At 41.1% G+C, this 14482-nt stretch overlaps 2 protein-coding genes and 1 long non-coding RNA gene across 3 annotated transcripts; 2 read left to right on the top strand and 1 right to left on the bottom strand.

The window, feature by feature from the left end:
* Positions 1–6020: 6020 nt before the first annotated feature.
* On the top strand, positions 6021–9423 carry LOC306783027 (protocadherin 8; the record flags this gene model as incomplete). Its single annotated transcript, XM_079276556.1, has 3 exons — positions 6021–8501; positions 8607–8805; positions 9110–9423. Exons 1-3 carry the CDS (start codon positions 6036–6038, stop codon positions 9421–9423), a joined length of 2979 nt encoding a protein of 992 aa, XP_079132682.1. The 5' UTR covers positions 6021–6035.
* A 1453-nt stretch (positions 9424–10876) lies between these two features.
* cnmd (chondromodulin) lies at positions 10877–14108 on the top strand. Its single transcript, XM_079277349.1, has 7 exons — positions 10877–10957; positions 11113–11250; positions 11709–11849; positions 11967–12080; positions 12246–12399; positions 12836–13023; positions 13536–14108. Exons 1-7 carry the CDS (start codon positions 10886–10888, stop codon positions 13761–13763), a joined length of 1035 nt encoding a protein of 344 aa, XP_079133475.1. The 5' UTR covers positions 10877–10885; the 3' UTR covers positions 13764–14108.
* On the bottom strand, positions 11088–13342 carry LOC306783636. The gene is made up of 3 exons (XR_013772306.1): positions 13262–13342; positions 11475–11565; positions 11088–11226 (listed from the first exon to the last, which is right to left on the bottom strand). It is a non-coding gene; the product is annotated as an uncharacterized lncRNA (long non-coding RNA).
* Positions 14109–14482: the final 374 nt, after the last annotated feature.

Here is a 14482-nt window from a genome sequence, read left to right as displayed (position 1 = left end):
ATTGCAAAAAGAGACTCACCACCGATGAGTCTATAAGCTCTATGGTAACAAAGTCAAACAACACCCATCTTCCCCAAAGAACCGTGAAGCATGACAGTCTGAATTGCCAACACATACTGTCAGAGGGCCCCTCCAAAGCGCTCAGCATTCAATTTCCCTCTGAATCTTGTCTTGCTCCTCTAATAACTTTGTTTATGTCTGCTATGGTACATGTCTGGAGAGACACCTTGAACACTGGGATACAGCTCTCAGTCCAAACATAAAGAGAGAAATGAAATATTCACCCGCCTGATTGTCTCCAAACTCCCGGATAAGAATCAATAAAATATAACATTGGCTTCTTTCTGAGTTTAAGGCTTCCGATGGGGTTTGAAAGCCCCATGTGACGTCGGAGGCTTTACTCTCGCATATGAAAACACCAGAGTTTTATTTTGATGTTTGAATTAATCATCGGAGAGCATCTTCAGAACAAAAAGATCTGATGTTGCCTGTGGGATCTGTGGCCATCTGAGATTTCAGCCTGTATTTAAAAGCATGTTTTGAAGAATGCTTTTCAACAGCCCATAATAAGCCAAGACGATCCATACTGCCTCTCGTATCTGGTCGACAAACCTCAGCCAGTCTTTTTTTTTCCTCACATAGGCTTCCACAGATTTCTAATGTCCTGATCTATTGCCTTGGTGAGTGAAACTGACTTCAAAGAGTTGTTGAAATGAGCGTTGACTCAATAACCTCACTGCCTGGTATGTTTAAAGACAACCTTCATGTGAAGGTTAAACCCCTGTGAAGTGTCTCATTTGTGGCAATACAACGGGGCAATTATGCAGACTAGGTCATCATATGTACCAATGTAACACAAAGGACACAGCTAAACAGGAGGAGACCATGACCCCGTTATCTCAGAGGTAACAGAAATCCTTTCAGCCCCAACTCGATAAAAAAAGAAGACAACAATAACTTTCCTGTTTTATTGAAACGCCGTCGCCTTCAAAATTGCACTTCCATACAACTGAACTGTATTCTCAATTAATTATCCAGGGAAAGGTATTTTCTCACAAACTACTGTTGTAGTTTTAAACATGTGTAATGTTGTGAATCAAAATAAATGAATCACTTGTTGTGTTAAGGCAACAACACTTGGTTTAGTGGAGCATCATATTTGTAGTTAAAGCTTTGTTACGGTATTTACATTTTGGACGTAATTACAATATATATTTTTTTGGTTGCACTCGGGACACAAACAGAGGTCTCATAGTGTGTTTGTCAGAAACCGTTTGAAATACGTCATAAACAAATTTAATCTGGGGGGGAAAGTATGCTTCTCTTGAATATAAAATGAACAATGCAGTTTTTTTCCTGTGGAAACATGATATTTAGGAGACCATGCTGTTGATTGTCTAGAGTTCGATGAAAAGATCAATACCCTTCTCATACCTGCATAAAGGCTGGACAAAAAGGGGGAAATGCTAGTCTGTCTCTGTCCAAAGGAGGCAAAATGAATTTGCCAGCCCCACGACTGATCGCTGATTGTTTAATCCGTACACAAACTAAAGCCAGGCTAGCTGTTTCCCGTTTCTTTGTGCTACGTTTAGCTAACCAGCTAACCAGCTGCTGGTGGTGGCTTCATATTTTGCATATATATATTTATATGAGAGTGTAACAATCCTCTCATCTATATCTCGGCAAGAAAACAAATGAACACATTTCGCAAAATGTCAAACTATTCCTTTAATAACACCTCCTAAGAAGTACACGTGATTGAAGTGTAACATAACAATTAAGTATTCTACACGTTTGGCCTATAAATATGTGGTAATACTTTTGCTGATATGTCAGAAGGCCCACTTAAACTAAAATGTAACTTAAATGTCACAGTTTGCCAGAGAGAGAGAGAGAAAGGCATACAGCGAGAAAGAAGAGAGTCAAGACATCCGTGTGTTGAGTTCTTTAAGGCAAGCCATCTCCCACTAGAGCAATATTCAGTTGAGCAGAGCTCCGCCACAGTATAATTTGCCTCTGATTTCTAATCTTTGTAAAAGAATGCGAGGCTAAGTGCCTTCCACAAATGCAGACCATCATGGCATTTCTTCAGGCACATTATGGACCAGAGTGATTAGAGAACTTAAAATGCAAAGGCATCCGTTGAAACTGAATGCATTTACAATCCCATTAAATATGGAATTGTGTCTGTGGGCCAACAGTAAATTTGAAATGTCTTTCCCTGCAACAGTTATTTTTTCTTTTTTTTTCTCGTACACTTTCCATTTGCCACTTGCTTTCCTTGCTCTGTTGGTGAATATGTTTGAGGCTGTGAATAATTTGCCACTAACTTTCATGGAAATAGCTGCACTCGCCACAATTATAGAGCATTATTCATAAAACATGTTATCGTGATTTTCTATCAGCATCATGCAGAGATGTTTTTATGACTGGTGATTTTGACAGTTGATTGCTTTCACCCTGATTGAAACCAGATGTAATAATTGTAACAAAGGCTTGAATTCAGAGCACGCAATTGAGTATTACATCATCCCGTGGAAGTGACTTTGATCTCATATTGTATAACGAATAAAATATTATTATATATAATATAAATAAAATATATCCTTAACTGCAAAAACACCTGACAAAAACACAATTAAACAACCATCTGCCAAATAACCTTCTCAACTATAAACAAACATTTGCTTTTCATAAATTCACATAAACTCCTTGGCGTCCCAGTTGAAGCTAACGCTGTATTGTAGTATAATAATCCATCTATTACCACAGCCATTTGACCTGGTTTAATGTAATCCAAAGATAACCGCCCACACTGAATCTATGATCATCTCTGTTCTCATTCAAGTAAAAATCAGCCTCCGTAACATGTGGCTCTAAATTGAGCTGAGAGAAATAAAACACGTGTTTATCAAACTGTTCATTGATGAACCACTCCAACATTGAATCTGACACCATCAGTTTACAAATATTATCACAGCTCTCCAGATTGCTTCTTTATTCATTATTTTGATGAGTATAATCGCAAACCAGCTTTCTAATGCAATAGAATTCAGTCAATATTTCAACCATCATATAGAGTTGAGTTTGGAATTTTTAATTTTTAATTTTTTGGTAATGATGGTAACATGCTGCCTTACTTACACAACCAGCAGATATGGAACATTAGCCTTCACTTGGAGTCATGTTTGTGTCCGCCTGATGAATACAAGTCCAATGTTCACTCTCCACTTAGCTCTGTCTGGTTTTCACCAACTCCATAAAAAAGCACTCTTTTGCTGATTGATATGACACAGAGCATTAAGCCAAAACGGTGAACTGCTTGGAATATTTCACATGTTCATTTGAACCATTGTTACTTATTAAATATTGCTTAGTGCAGCTTTTATTGTATCCAGTATTCTCACAAAATCGATTGATCAGTGCGCTGTTAACTCCACCATTTTTCTAAATTGGACTCACACCCTCAGTCAAGCACCTCCAAGTTTAACCCCTTAATGACAGCACAAGGTAAAGAAAGTTTTCAACGCATTTTAAAATCAGAAAACTTGTTCAGGTCCATTTGTACATTTCCCTTGAGTGGATAGTTTCGACAAACAAAATGTTAACATTGTGCTTCAAGAAATGTTGGCAGTAGGTGTGATTCTAAAGATGAGCTGAAATATAAATGATTGTTTGTAGTTAGAGCAATTTTAATAGTGGATATTACCTTATTGCTAAACATGATCTAAACAGAGTTTATTCTCTAAAGTGACAACCTATTCTCAAAGAAACAAATACAATCTGTCAAAATTGTTTTTTTCCATCAGCTGGAAGGCTCATTATGCTGTAAAATTGTCCACCTACCTTTGTTGTTAACTGCAGCCTTTTCCCTTTTAATGTGTCTCTGTGGGCTTTTCACAATGTTTCAGATCATTATTGCTGTATTGTTAGCGTTGTGTGTCAGAGTATTGTTAATGCTTCAACCGTAGTACACTGTGGACCATATGGCTGACTGACGAAGTGCTCTGTGAAAAATACAAACTGTCAACAACTCTTCTCCACGCTCCACTAAGATGTACGGTAGATGGAGAAGTAAATAGTGAGCAGAGGCCCCGGACATGTGACTTGCATCCAGATTCTCTGGGTTTCTATCCTATGTGGTCTCCACAGCAGAGGAAAAGTGCAAAAAATACATAATTAAACTGGAGAAAAGAAACAATCGATCAAATCTAATAAGCTCTGCTAGAGGTTGGACAGAGCATCTAAAGTTTAGATTCTAAAAAGAAGGGATGGGCATGAACACATGTTTGGTGGAAATTAAAACACATCCTTAGTGAAGATTTATAGATTCATTTTCAATATGATCACGTTTCAAAAATTGTTGTCGTGTTGAAACAGGAAATCCCTGAAAGTTGAACCAGACTTTGGTCTTCAATGTCATTGTGAATAGTGCTGTCCACATACTTTAGGCCAGTGGTTCTCAACTGGTCTGGCTGCAGGACCCACCATCACCCCTTAATGACAAGCCGCGACCCAAACTGCGGAAAATGTTCAACTTCTCAAATGTTCAACTTCTCAAATGTATTTAATGAAAAGATGGTGCAGTTTGAACCTGAGCTGAAACTGTCCTCTGCGGTCGTAGTGTAGGGAGCTCTCTTGTGCAGAGAAATTGTTCCTGTAAGTCCCTGTCCCACACATGTTTCACGTAAACGAGTAAAACTGCTTTTTTTGTTATGTCTGTAGATTTGTCCATTTGTAATGCTAAATGACCACTTGCCCTAATTCAAGCTGTGGTCTGTAGTTTGTCATCCGACATGTCTTCAATTCGCCTACTTAGAGTATCATTTGACAGAGGTATAGTTTTCAGTTTATCCTCTGCTGATATTAGCATTACAAGGCATTAACGCCAAATATTGTTAAGGAGTGTGAATAGACGGCACTCCGCTGCATACAAAATCCCCTTCAAAATAAAAGTAAAAAAAAAAAAAAAAATGTAATCGTCAAAGGCCCGCGACCCACTTTTGGGTCGCGACCCACCAGTTGAGAACCACTGCTTTAGGCAATATAGTGTAGTTGAATAAGCAACGTAAAGGTGCAATAGTGAATCGCTCATCCATATCACGGTGTTCTGAATGTGAATCTAATGGTATCTGTAATTCAGAACAGTTGGATATTATTTTTTCAGATTGGGGGGGTTGTAGTCAAACCCCAGGAGATAAACATGTATTTGTAGCTTACATATATATATATATATATATATATATATATATATATATATTCCATAAGGTGAGATGCTGGATGTAAGGTCTAATGATTGGAAAGATAAACAACCTCTTCATCTCATATATGAGAACATTTTGTCAGTGAGACTCCTGAAAATGTTCCTTTATTCACTTGCTGTTTCATGTGAGATGATCATCCTTTTTAAATAAAAGGTCAAAGAAAGAAACTGTACAAACGAATAAAAGTATTGCAATACCAAGTGATGATCAAACATCACTCCTCCATCAGACCTTGCTCAGCACTGGTCTTGTGAGTGCACACACACATTCGCAAATGAGCGCACGCATGCACACATTTGCTCGCGCTTAGGCACGCTCAATAGACAATAAACTAAACATTAAAAGAAGAAGAAATTGGCTTTTTCTCAATAAAAACATCAGTCGGTGTTGGCTGTAAAAAGACGATAACAAGTGCAGGGACTATCTTCAAGCAATGGCATATCTTTGTGCCCTTTTCTTCTATTTTGCAACTTCCTTCAGCGTACACTCTCAAAAACAGGCTTAGAGCTTCTTCTTTTTTCACGAGGGGTTATTTTTTTAATTCTAGAGCGAGGGATTGGTCACACGTTGTCTCATTAGCATGAGGAGCCGTATAAACCCCGCCACTGCGGAATTGTGAGCTGTGTTGAAGGCGAGGCAGCAAGCGTATCTGACTGGCTGCGCGCAAGGATCGAGTAACTTTCACTTCCAGCACAGTCCAGTTCATAAAAGTGGGAGCTTGTATGGAGAGCTCACTCCGGAGGTGAACTGGTCACGTCTTTTCAGCACACAATGAGGCTGCGTACCGAGGGAAGGATTACTACGAAGATGATAAAGGGCAAATGTATAACTTATTGGCACCGGTGGATTTTTTTATTTTCAATCCATCAATTCGTATTTGCCTCACTGGCTGAGTCCGAGGGAAACACTATTCGATACCAGACCAATGAGGAGGACGCATCAGGTACAGTCATCGGAAACCTTGCCAAGGACATGTCCTTGAGTCTGTCTCATTCCTCCAAGACCAATTTCAGGATGATGAAACAATTCAACGATTCATTCATCAGGGTGAGAGAAAGCAACGGGGAACTCACTGTCGGGGAACGAATTGACAGGGAAAGAATCTGCAGACACACTCTACAGTGTCTCGTCACTTTTGACGTGGTACATTTCTCCAAAGACCGCTACAGATTGATTCACGTTGAGGTGGAAATAAAGGACATCAATGACAACTCTCCGGAGTTTCCGAACAAAGAGTCTGTCGTGGAGATCTCGGAGAACGCAGCAGTGGGGTCCCACATCCCTTTAGACCCAGCTGCGGACGCAGATGTCGGGTCAAACTACATCCAAAGCTATCAAATATCTGTCAACAGTCATTTTTCCATTGATGTGCTCCTGAGAGCGGATGGGGTTAAATATGCGGAATTGGTGCTAATGAAAGAGCTAGACAGGGAGACTCAGTCGTCATACACCGTGGAGCTGGTCGCCACAGACGGAGGAAACCCGTACAGATCGGGGTCAACAAAGATAACTATCAAAGTGACTGACTTTAATGACAATAGTCCCGTTTTTGACCAGAATAGTTTCTCAGTCAGGCTGCCAGAGGACGCACTGGTTGGCGCTGTTATACTGGACTTAAACGCAGTTGACGCTGATGAGGGCTTAAACGGAGAGGTCGTCTACGGGTTCGGAAAACAGGTATCTCATGAGATCCGGGAACTTTTCCAAGTGGATAATGGATCAGGTCGCCTGACGCTCAGGCGCACTGTGGATTTTGAGGACAAAAACACATATGAGCTCGACGTGCAGGCGACTGATCTGGGACCCAACCCGACCCCTTCCGTGTGCAAAATAATAATTCACGTCACAGACGTTAACGACAATGTCCCAGAAATCAGTATCACCCCGATGACCTCCATTACGACTGGCATTGCGTACATCAGCGAGGCGGCAGAAAAGGACAGTCTGGTGGCGCTGATCAGCACCTTGGACAGAGACGCGGGTGTTAACAGCCAGGTCCACTGCACGTTATACGGCCACGACCATTTCAAACTCCGACAGGCTTACGAAGACAGCTACATGATAGTTACAGCGGCAATCCTAGACAGGGAGCGGATTAGCGAGTATAACTTGACGGTCATGGCGGAGGATTTTGGGTCACCTCCGCTGAGAAAGATCACTCAGTACACCATCAGACTTAGCGACGAGAATGACAACGCCCCTCACTTTAACAAAGCTGTCTATGAAGTTTCAGTGGCGGAAAACAACGCCCCGGGCGCTTATATCACCACGGTTGAGGCCAGTGACGCGGATCTGGGCAATAACGGCAAAATCGCGTACCGACTTGTGGACAGCGTTATCATGGGGTCCCCAGTGAACACCTTTGTGTCTCTTAATTCAGTCTCTGGCTCTATATATGCACTAAGAAGTTTTAATTATGAAGTGATGAAACTGCTAGACATACACATCCAAGCAAGTGACGGGGGGTCACCACAGCTGCAGGGCACAGCTGTCATCAGACTAAAAATAGTTGATCAGAATGACAACCAACCTTCTATCATAGAGCCACCCCTTTACAAAGGATCTGCTGAGGTTTTCCTGCCCAAAGATGCACCTGCAGGTTATGTGGTAACCCAGATAAAGGCCACAGATGCTGATGAAGGCATAAATGCACAGCTGTCCTATAAAATCACTGAGGGCGGACACCTGGGTTTCTCTATCAACAAAGACACTGGGAAGGTGCATGTGAGCCGACAGCTGACGTATGATCTCACAGACAATGTCAAAGTCACAGTCTCGGTCAGTGACAATGGATCCCCGGCACTTACCTCCACAGCCATTATACACTTCAGCTTCATAGAAGGAACTCTACCCAGTATTCCTACCTTGGCTCAAAATGGCAACGAGGAGCTCTTTGAATGGGACATGTCCATAGCCATAATCATTGTCCTGGCAGGGAGCTGCTCTCTCCTCCTGCTGGCTATTATTCTCATCACAACCATTTGCAGCCGGCGGAAAAAAGAGACAAGGGAGGGGGAGTACGAGGATAAAGAAGACACACCGAATGTGGAGAAAGTGGAAAGTGGTCAAGTTGATTCATTGATTTCAAACCACAAAGGCAAAGTTTTTGATGCACATCCATTTCCAGAGAAACCTCCATTGGCCAGCAGCAACACAACCGAGACAGGCTGTGAGGATGGCAGGCAGACAGAAGGCATCTTCGACTCAAACAGCAGGGTGGTGGACGGCAAATTAAAGGTAAGACATTCTTTTTCAGAGATATTTTTGAGTTTCTTTGGCACCGACTGTCGTTTTCTGAATCCTGACTCAAAATCTGTGTCGAATGTGTTTGTCTCTTCGCAGGGTTACTCAACGCTACCGGGATATGGGAAAGAAACAGTCAGACCAATAACAATATGGAAGGGTAATTCCTTCACAACAATCTCAGCAAGAGATCCACACATCAGTGGCAAGGACAGTGGAAAAGGAGACAGTGACTTCAATGATAGTGATTCTGACATAAGTGGAGATGCGCACAAAAAAGAATCGCCGCCAACAAACAGTGAGTGTCAAAAAAACAATATGAGAAAAAATTATGAAATGGAAATTCAGAGGAATAAGCCAAATTTGAGGAGATGAAATCCATGCAGTGATGTATGCATTCCTTTTTGTTTCTCACAGTGTGGTTTATATGTACCGTACAGATTGTACCCTGTTATAATAATGTGGTTTCTAATGCACTGGACACATTATGATTGATCCTATACCTGGGCTCACTGAGGTTCCTTCAGCACCAAACACCTTCAACCAAGTGATTCAGCAAATGTATTGGTATTACATCCTTACAGCCCTGCTGTTCTCCACAGGTCTCTGGGCATGTACAAGCGAGTGCAAAGTGTTGGGGCACTCTGACCGATGCTGGAGCCCTTCAGCTGCAAGGCCCAACACCAGCATGGCCTGCGGACGGCATCTGTCAACCTTCAACAAGACTGCCTCACTTCCCCGGAACACTGGAAGGGAAAACTACTATCCAACTCACATACCCAAAACCAACGGTCTCCAAAGTGTGTACGGAAAAGTCCAACACAAGGAATTTGATTATATACTCGTTGGTCCACAGACACCGGCCAGAATACAGGAAGCGGATGAGATGTCCATTCCAGAGTACACAAACTCTTAAAGATCGAACTTTCATCAAAAAGGGATCCTGTCTTTATACTGTACAGTACTTCTGTCTTTATTGAATCTATGTTGGATTGTTGCAGTGTTTTGTAGTATGTCATGTGTCTTTTGGCTCATATATGACTGTTCATTGTGTCATGTGTAATATGCAAGATTTTGTACATTGATAATATATTTTTCATAATGATTCAATGTAAAGAAGAATTTTATTATGAATTTCTGAGAGCATGCATGTTACTATTTAAGGGGCATGACCTATGGACAGTTAGGCTTAAATGGGCCTCTCTGCTGTGGAAAAACAATCAATGTGAAAGATTACCATGTTTGTGGTAGATTTTGTCACATTGTTGCTCAAATAAACAGTTAAAAAAAACAGTTTAAAGCGTCAGCTATCTGAGCTTACAGCTCTCAAATGTCATCTCACAGTTAAGTACAACCTATTTTCCCGAATAAATATTCACAAAAGCACAGAGAATAACCTCAATTAGCCAACTGGATGCATTTTTATTTGCCTTAAGGCTTATAAGCCACAATAAATACACTGTGGTCCTCCAACAATCACAGTTTAATTGACAGAAAGCATAAGCCAATGTCATATTCTTTTCATAACAATGCAGTTACTGGGCTGCCTTACTTTGCATACAAATACTACATTTCAAATCAAATGCTCTTACAATTACACATTTTGTGAAGGTCAAAGAATCCCCTCACCTTTTCTGATTGCCTCCCAGCTACCAATTATCTAAATACCTGCTTCAATCTGTTTCCAAGCAACAGCAGCACTGCACATTTGAATCTCTTTTCTTGCTGTTTCTTCCTTCAAAGTTATGATAAGGGCCGAGCAACCTTGGCTATGAAAGCATATTTCTCCCATTGTCAAATCAGAAAGTTAATAATTAACAAAGGTTATTTTTGTGTGTCGTCGCTAATTGTGTCAGTCATTGTAAGTCTTTTAGCATTTTGTAGAAATATAAAGACCAAAGAGGACTGTCTTTTGCATCGAGGTTTGACGACAAGGAGTGCAATCTGCTCATTGCACACCTGTAATCAGAGAAAAACTCTGCAAATATCTGCAGTATTTATATGAATTGATATCATAATTGACAACTAACTATAAGAGGTGGGTGAATAAATGAAAGGCGTTAAGCATAACTAATAAGTCAGCACTTCCTCTTAACACCGACTGAAAGATCAGTGAACAACCTTTCGACCAACCATTACGTCACTGCCTGTAACACACAACTGCTTTAAAAAGTATTGTTTCAGTTTGGAACCACAGGATGGCCACCTTGCTTTAGGCGAACTGGACCTACAGGTAACATTCAGACGAAGAATTTAGCTCAAAGAATTTATATCAACATGTGCGTCATTCACATTCAAATGTCAAGAAGCCTCCTGGTGGATAACCTGCTTCTCCAAAGAGAAGCAGCAGCATTAGTGGAAGAATTATAGAGGACATCATGAGAGAGACTATGGAGAAAAACCTAAATACCACTCATGGATCTGGCTGTTTTGAACACTGCACGCCTCCGGTAAGACACATGCTTTAATTTGATGAGTAATATAATTGACTTCCATGACTTGTAAATAAACCAGCATATTTTGCAAACTCTTAAGATTTCCAGAAATGTTGTTATTGTTTTAGTGTGCATCATTTCCTACTTTGCATCTTCTGGACTTATTGAAGGAACAAAGCAGCACAGTGACCTCCTCTGCGGTCAGTCGCCTCCTGAGATTTGGAGCCGTGGCCCTCATTGTCGGTGCGGTGTTGTTGTTGTGTGCATCGATGGCTGCTCTCTACCTGTGGAAAGTCGGCAATAAAAATGTAAGTGTCCACTGAGGATTATCTAGTAGTTATTACAATGCCCCTAAAAGATATCTAAGGTGAATGCAAGGTTGCTTTTGGAACGCTCTATTAATAATCATATCCATCACAATTCAGACTGTGAAATTGTATCTTTAATTCTGTTATGGCATACATTGTTTCAATTACTTTGCTCCATCTTATATAAAATAGTGTAATGTTTTTGTATGTCCTGTGGAGCTCACCTGTAAGGCAACCATTCCCATCAAGGTCTGCAACAGCAAGTCCTGTGGTGCTTTGCTCAATTCTCAGTGTGCCTAAAAATACACAGGATTTCTGTAAGAGAAGCAACACCGATAATCACCGTGGAGAGGGATTGCATGAGCAGTAGGAAGCTTGTTTTTCTGGATCTCGTTTTTATTGTGTCGCGTAAGTTGACTAATCCGTCATTTGTAACGTTCCACCTTGAATGCTGCCAGGTTTATAATGTGCGTTACAGTATGAACATCAATGGGGAGGTGAGGCAGGGCTCCGTGGAAATTGATTCAGACAACAACCTGGAGAGATTTAAAACTGGGAGTGGAGCTGAGGAAGCTGTGGAGATTCATGACTTTCAAATTGTGAGTGAGTTTGTCCTTGTTCTTTCTTCCTGGGCTAGTTCAGCTGGGACTTTGTGTGTGCTTAGCGAAGTGGCAAAGCTGTGAGTGTAAACATGGCATCTCTGTGATTTGGTGCAGGGAATAACCGGAATCCGCTTCTTTGGAGGAGAAAAGTGCTATATAAAATCCCAAATCAAAGCCAATCTTCCACACATGGGAGCTCACAACAAAGAGTCTCTGATGTTCGACCTGGTATGTGCACACGACTGGATACAGAATGATGCAAAAATGGAGGAACGAAAAGGACATTAATATTATTGTGTACTTTGTATATTTTGCTGCTTTGACACAATTTCTTTTGTGAAACTTTCATGCAAATAGAGCCACATTGAATTGATTTGTTTTTCTTCTTGCCAGACTGATGAAGTCATTCCAGTGAGCTTTGATGAGGAGTTCCTCATATGGGTTTCTGCAGAACAGCCGCTGAAGGACACCAGCTTTCTGAGCAAGAAAATTCTGGGACTTTGCGGGGATCTTCCTATTTACTGGCTCCAACCTATCTATTCTAAAGGTTGCCTCTTTATTCTCCATATTATGTATTGCTTCACACCATCCCACAGGGTCTGTAAAACTGGCCTGCTTCACAGAGTGCATTCATTTTCAATTATTACTGTACGTTCTTTCATAGTTTATTCAAAGCCTGGTTGTGATTGCCCTGCTTATCTGCTGACACACTTGTAAAATGTACAGCCTTGTCTGCGAAGTTGGTGAAACACGAACATCTTCAACATACTCCACATTTAGAGTACACCGATAAAAAGGCTCTGGTCCTGTATTAAAAAAGAATGATCTTGAAATATGCAAGACTGCTTGAAATCACTGCTGCTAATTCAATTATTCAAGACATCTGAGACAGCCCCAGCTATGTAGGATTGAGCTCTTAGGACACGTATGGCGTCTTGTGGATGTTGACCCAAAACTCTTGCCTCTTGTGGCTGCTGTAACAGATGGGGAGAGGGGAAGGAGAGACACACAGCGAGCCAAACGGCAGTTTCACATAGAGGAGCTAGAGACAGCTGCTGAGGAGAGGAGCCCGGTGAGTCACACGGAAGATGACACCTCCAGAGTCGTGGAAGAAGAGGAGGGGGCACACTCTGCTGCGGGGTCAGCATACAATCCCGAAAACCCCTATCACGTGAGTACCAACTTCATCAACAACACTGTTTATGATCAACAAGGCTCCAGAGCTGGTGCATTTTTGATTAACTATCAAGAGGCATATACTGAGCCCTGAAGCAACCCTTAAAGTAACATTAGGAACTGAAGTTTCTCTGTTTTGGCAACACTTTCTCAGATGTCTTCATGCATGCGTAAAATGCCAGTCTTGTTAGAAAATGTATTTTTACAGAAATAGAGGTAGGGAATGGACTAACCTTTGTCAGTTGATGTGCTGCTGCGGCTGTTGAGTAGGTGTCATATCATTGGCTGTGATTGGAGGTCATTGGGGTAACAGCTGCAATTGTTGACAAAGTTGAAATTTTGAACTGAAGTGAAAATTCCCATTGTTTATAAAAATGCATGTGCCTAAAAGAAGTGTAGTCACACGTTTGGGAGGATGAGAAGTATTTGAAAAGACTTGAATTGCAAATGAGTACAGATAAAAAAAAAAAAAACGTTTTCAAAGTTAACACTGTTTCAAAACTGCAGCGCAGCGGAGGGGCCGGAGAGGAAGGTGCCATGACCTTTGACACCATGTTAGACCACCAGGGGATCTGCTGCTCAGAGTGCCAACGCAGCTACACTCACTGTCAGAGAATATGCGAGCCTCTGCGTGGATACTGGCCCTGGCCTTACAACCACAGAGGATGCCAGGTTGCCTGCCGAGTCATTATGCCCTGTCGCTGGTGGGTGGCACGCATTTTAGGTTTGGTGTAAGAAAACACGCAACACTTGTGAGAGAACATATCTTTTCTTTTCTTTTTTGAAGACCCCGAAGGTCTCTAAACTTTCAGCTTCTATGCAGTTTTGCATGCAGATATTTATTTTCAGAGTTTTTCTCTAAATACTGCCAAAAAAAACGATGCCTGTTAGCATGAAATACAGATTTAGATGATTAGTATGATTATAATGCATATACAATGTTACATTTTCATCTTCTTTCCATAAAACTGGAACACACAAATGCCATATTCCTGTTAGCAGCAACACATTCACAAATGAGCACATCTGTTTTTGCATCATGTGATACTGAAGCTAAACTGTACTGTGTTTAATGGAAGGCATGGGACTGAATCCAAAGGCTCAGCAGATCATGTACCTTTTCTGACTGAGTAGGCTTCAATAAATTCTAATTACAGTATATGCTGGCTTTGATGTCGATGTTTTCACACCACATCTTGTTTCCATGGTTCCACAGGGTGCTTTTCTGATAAAACTGAAGTGACAGCCACGGTTGCCATAACTTCAGTTCACAGCTCAGAATCAGTTTGAGGGCAATGCAATTTGTGCACACTGACATCTGCATTGATGTGAACTAATGTGAAATGAGTGTCATGGCAATGATGGAAAATATTTTCATGAAAGTGACATTTTTATGAAATAAATAAATCCATATTTATTAATTTTTCTATGAAAAGAGAGGTGCGGGGATGCTA

The sequence above is a fragment of the Melanostigma gelatinosum genome, assembly GCF_949748355.1.
Source record: "Melanostigma gelatinosum genome assembly, chromosome: 10".
NCBI lineage: Eukaryota > Metazoa > Chordata > Actinopteri > Perciformes > Zoarcidae > Melanostigma > Melanostigma gelatinosum.
This window is presented reverse-complemented; position numbering and strand designations above follow the sequence as displayed.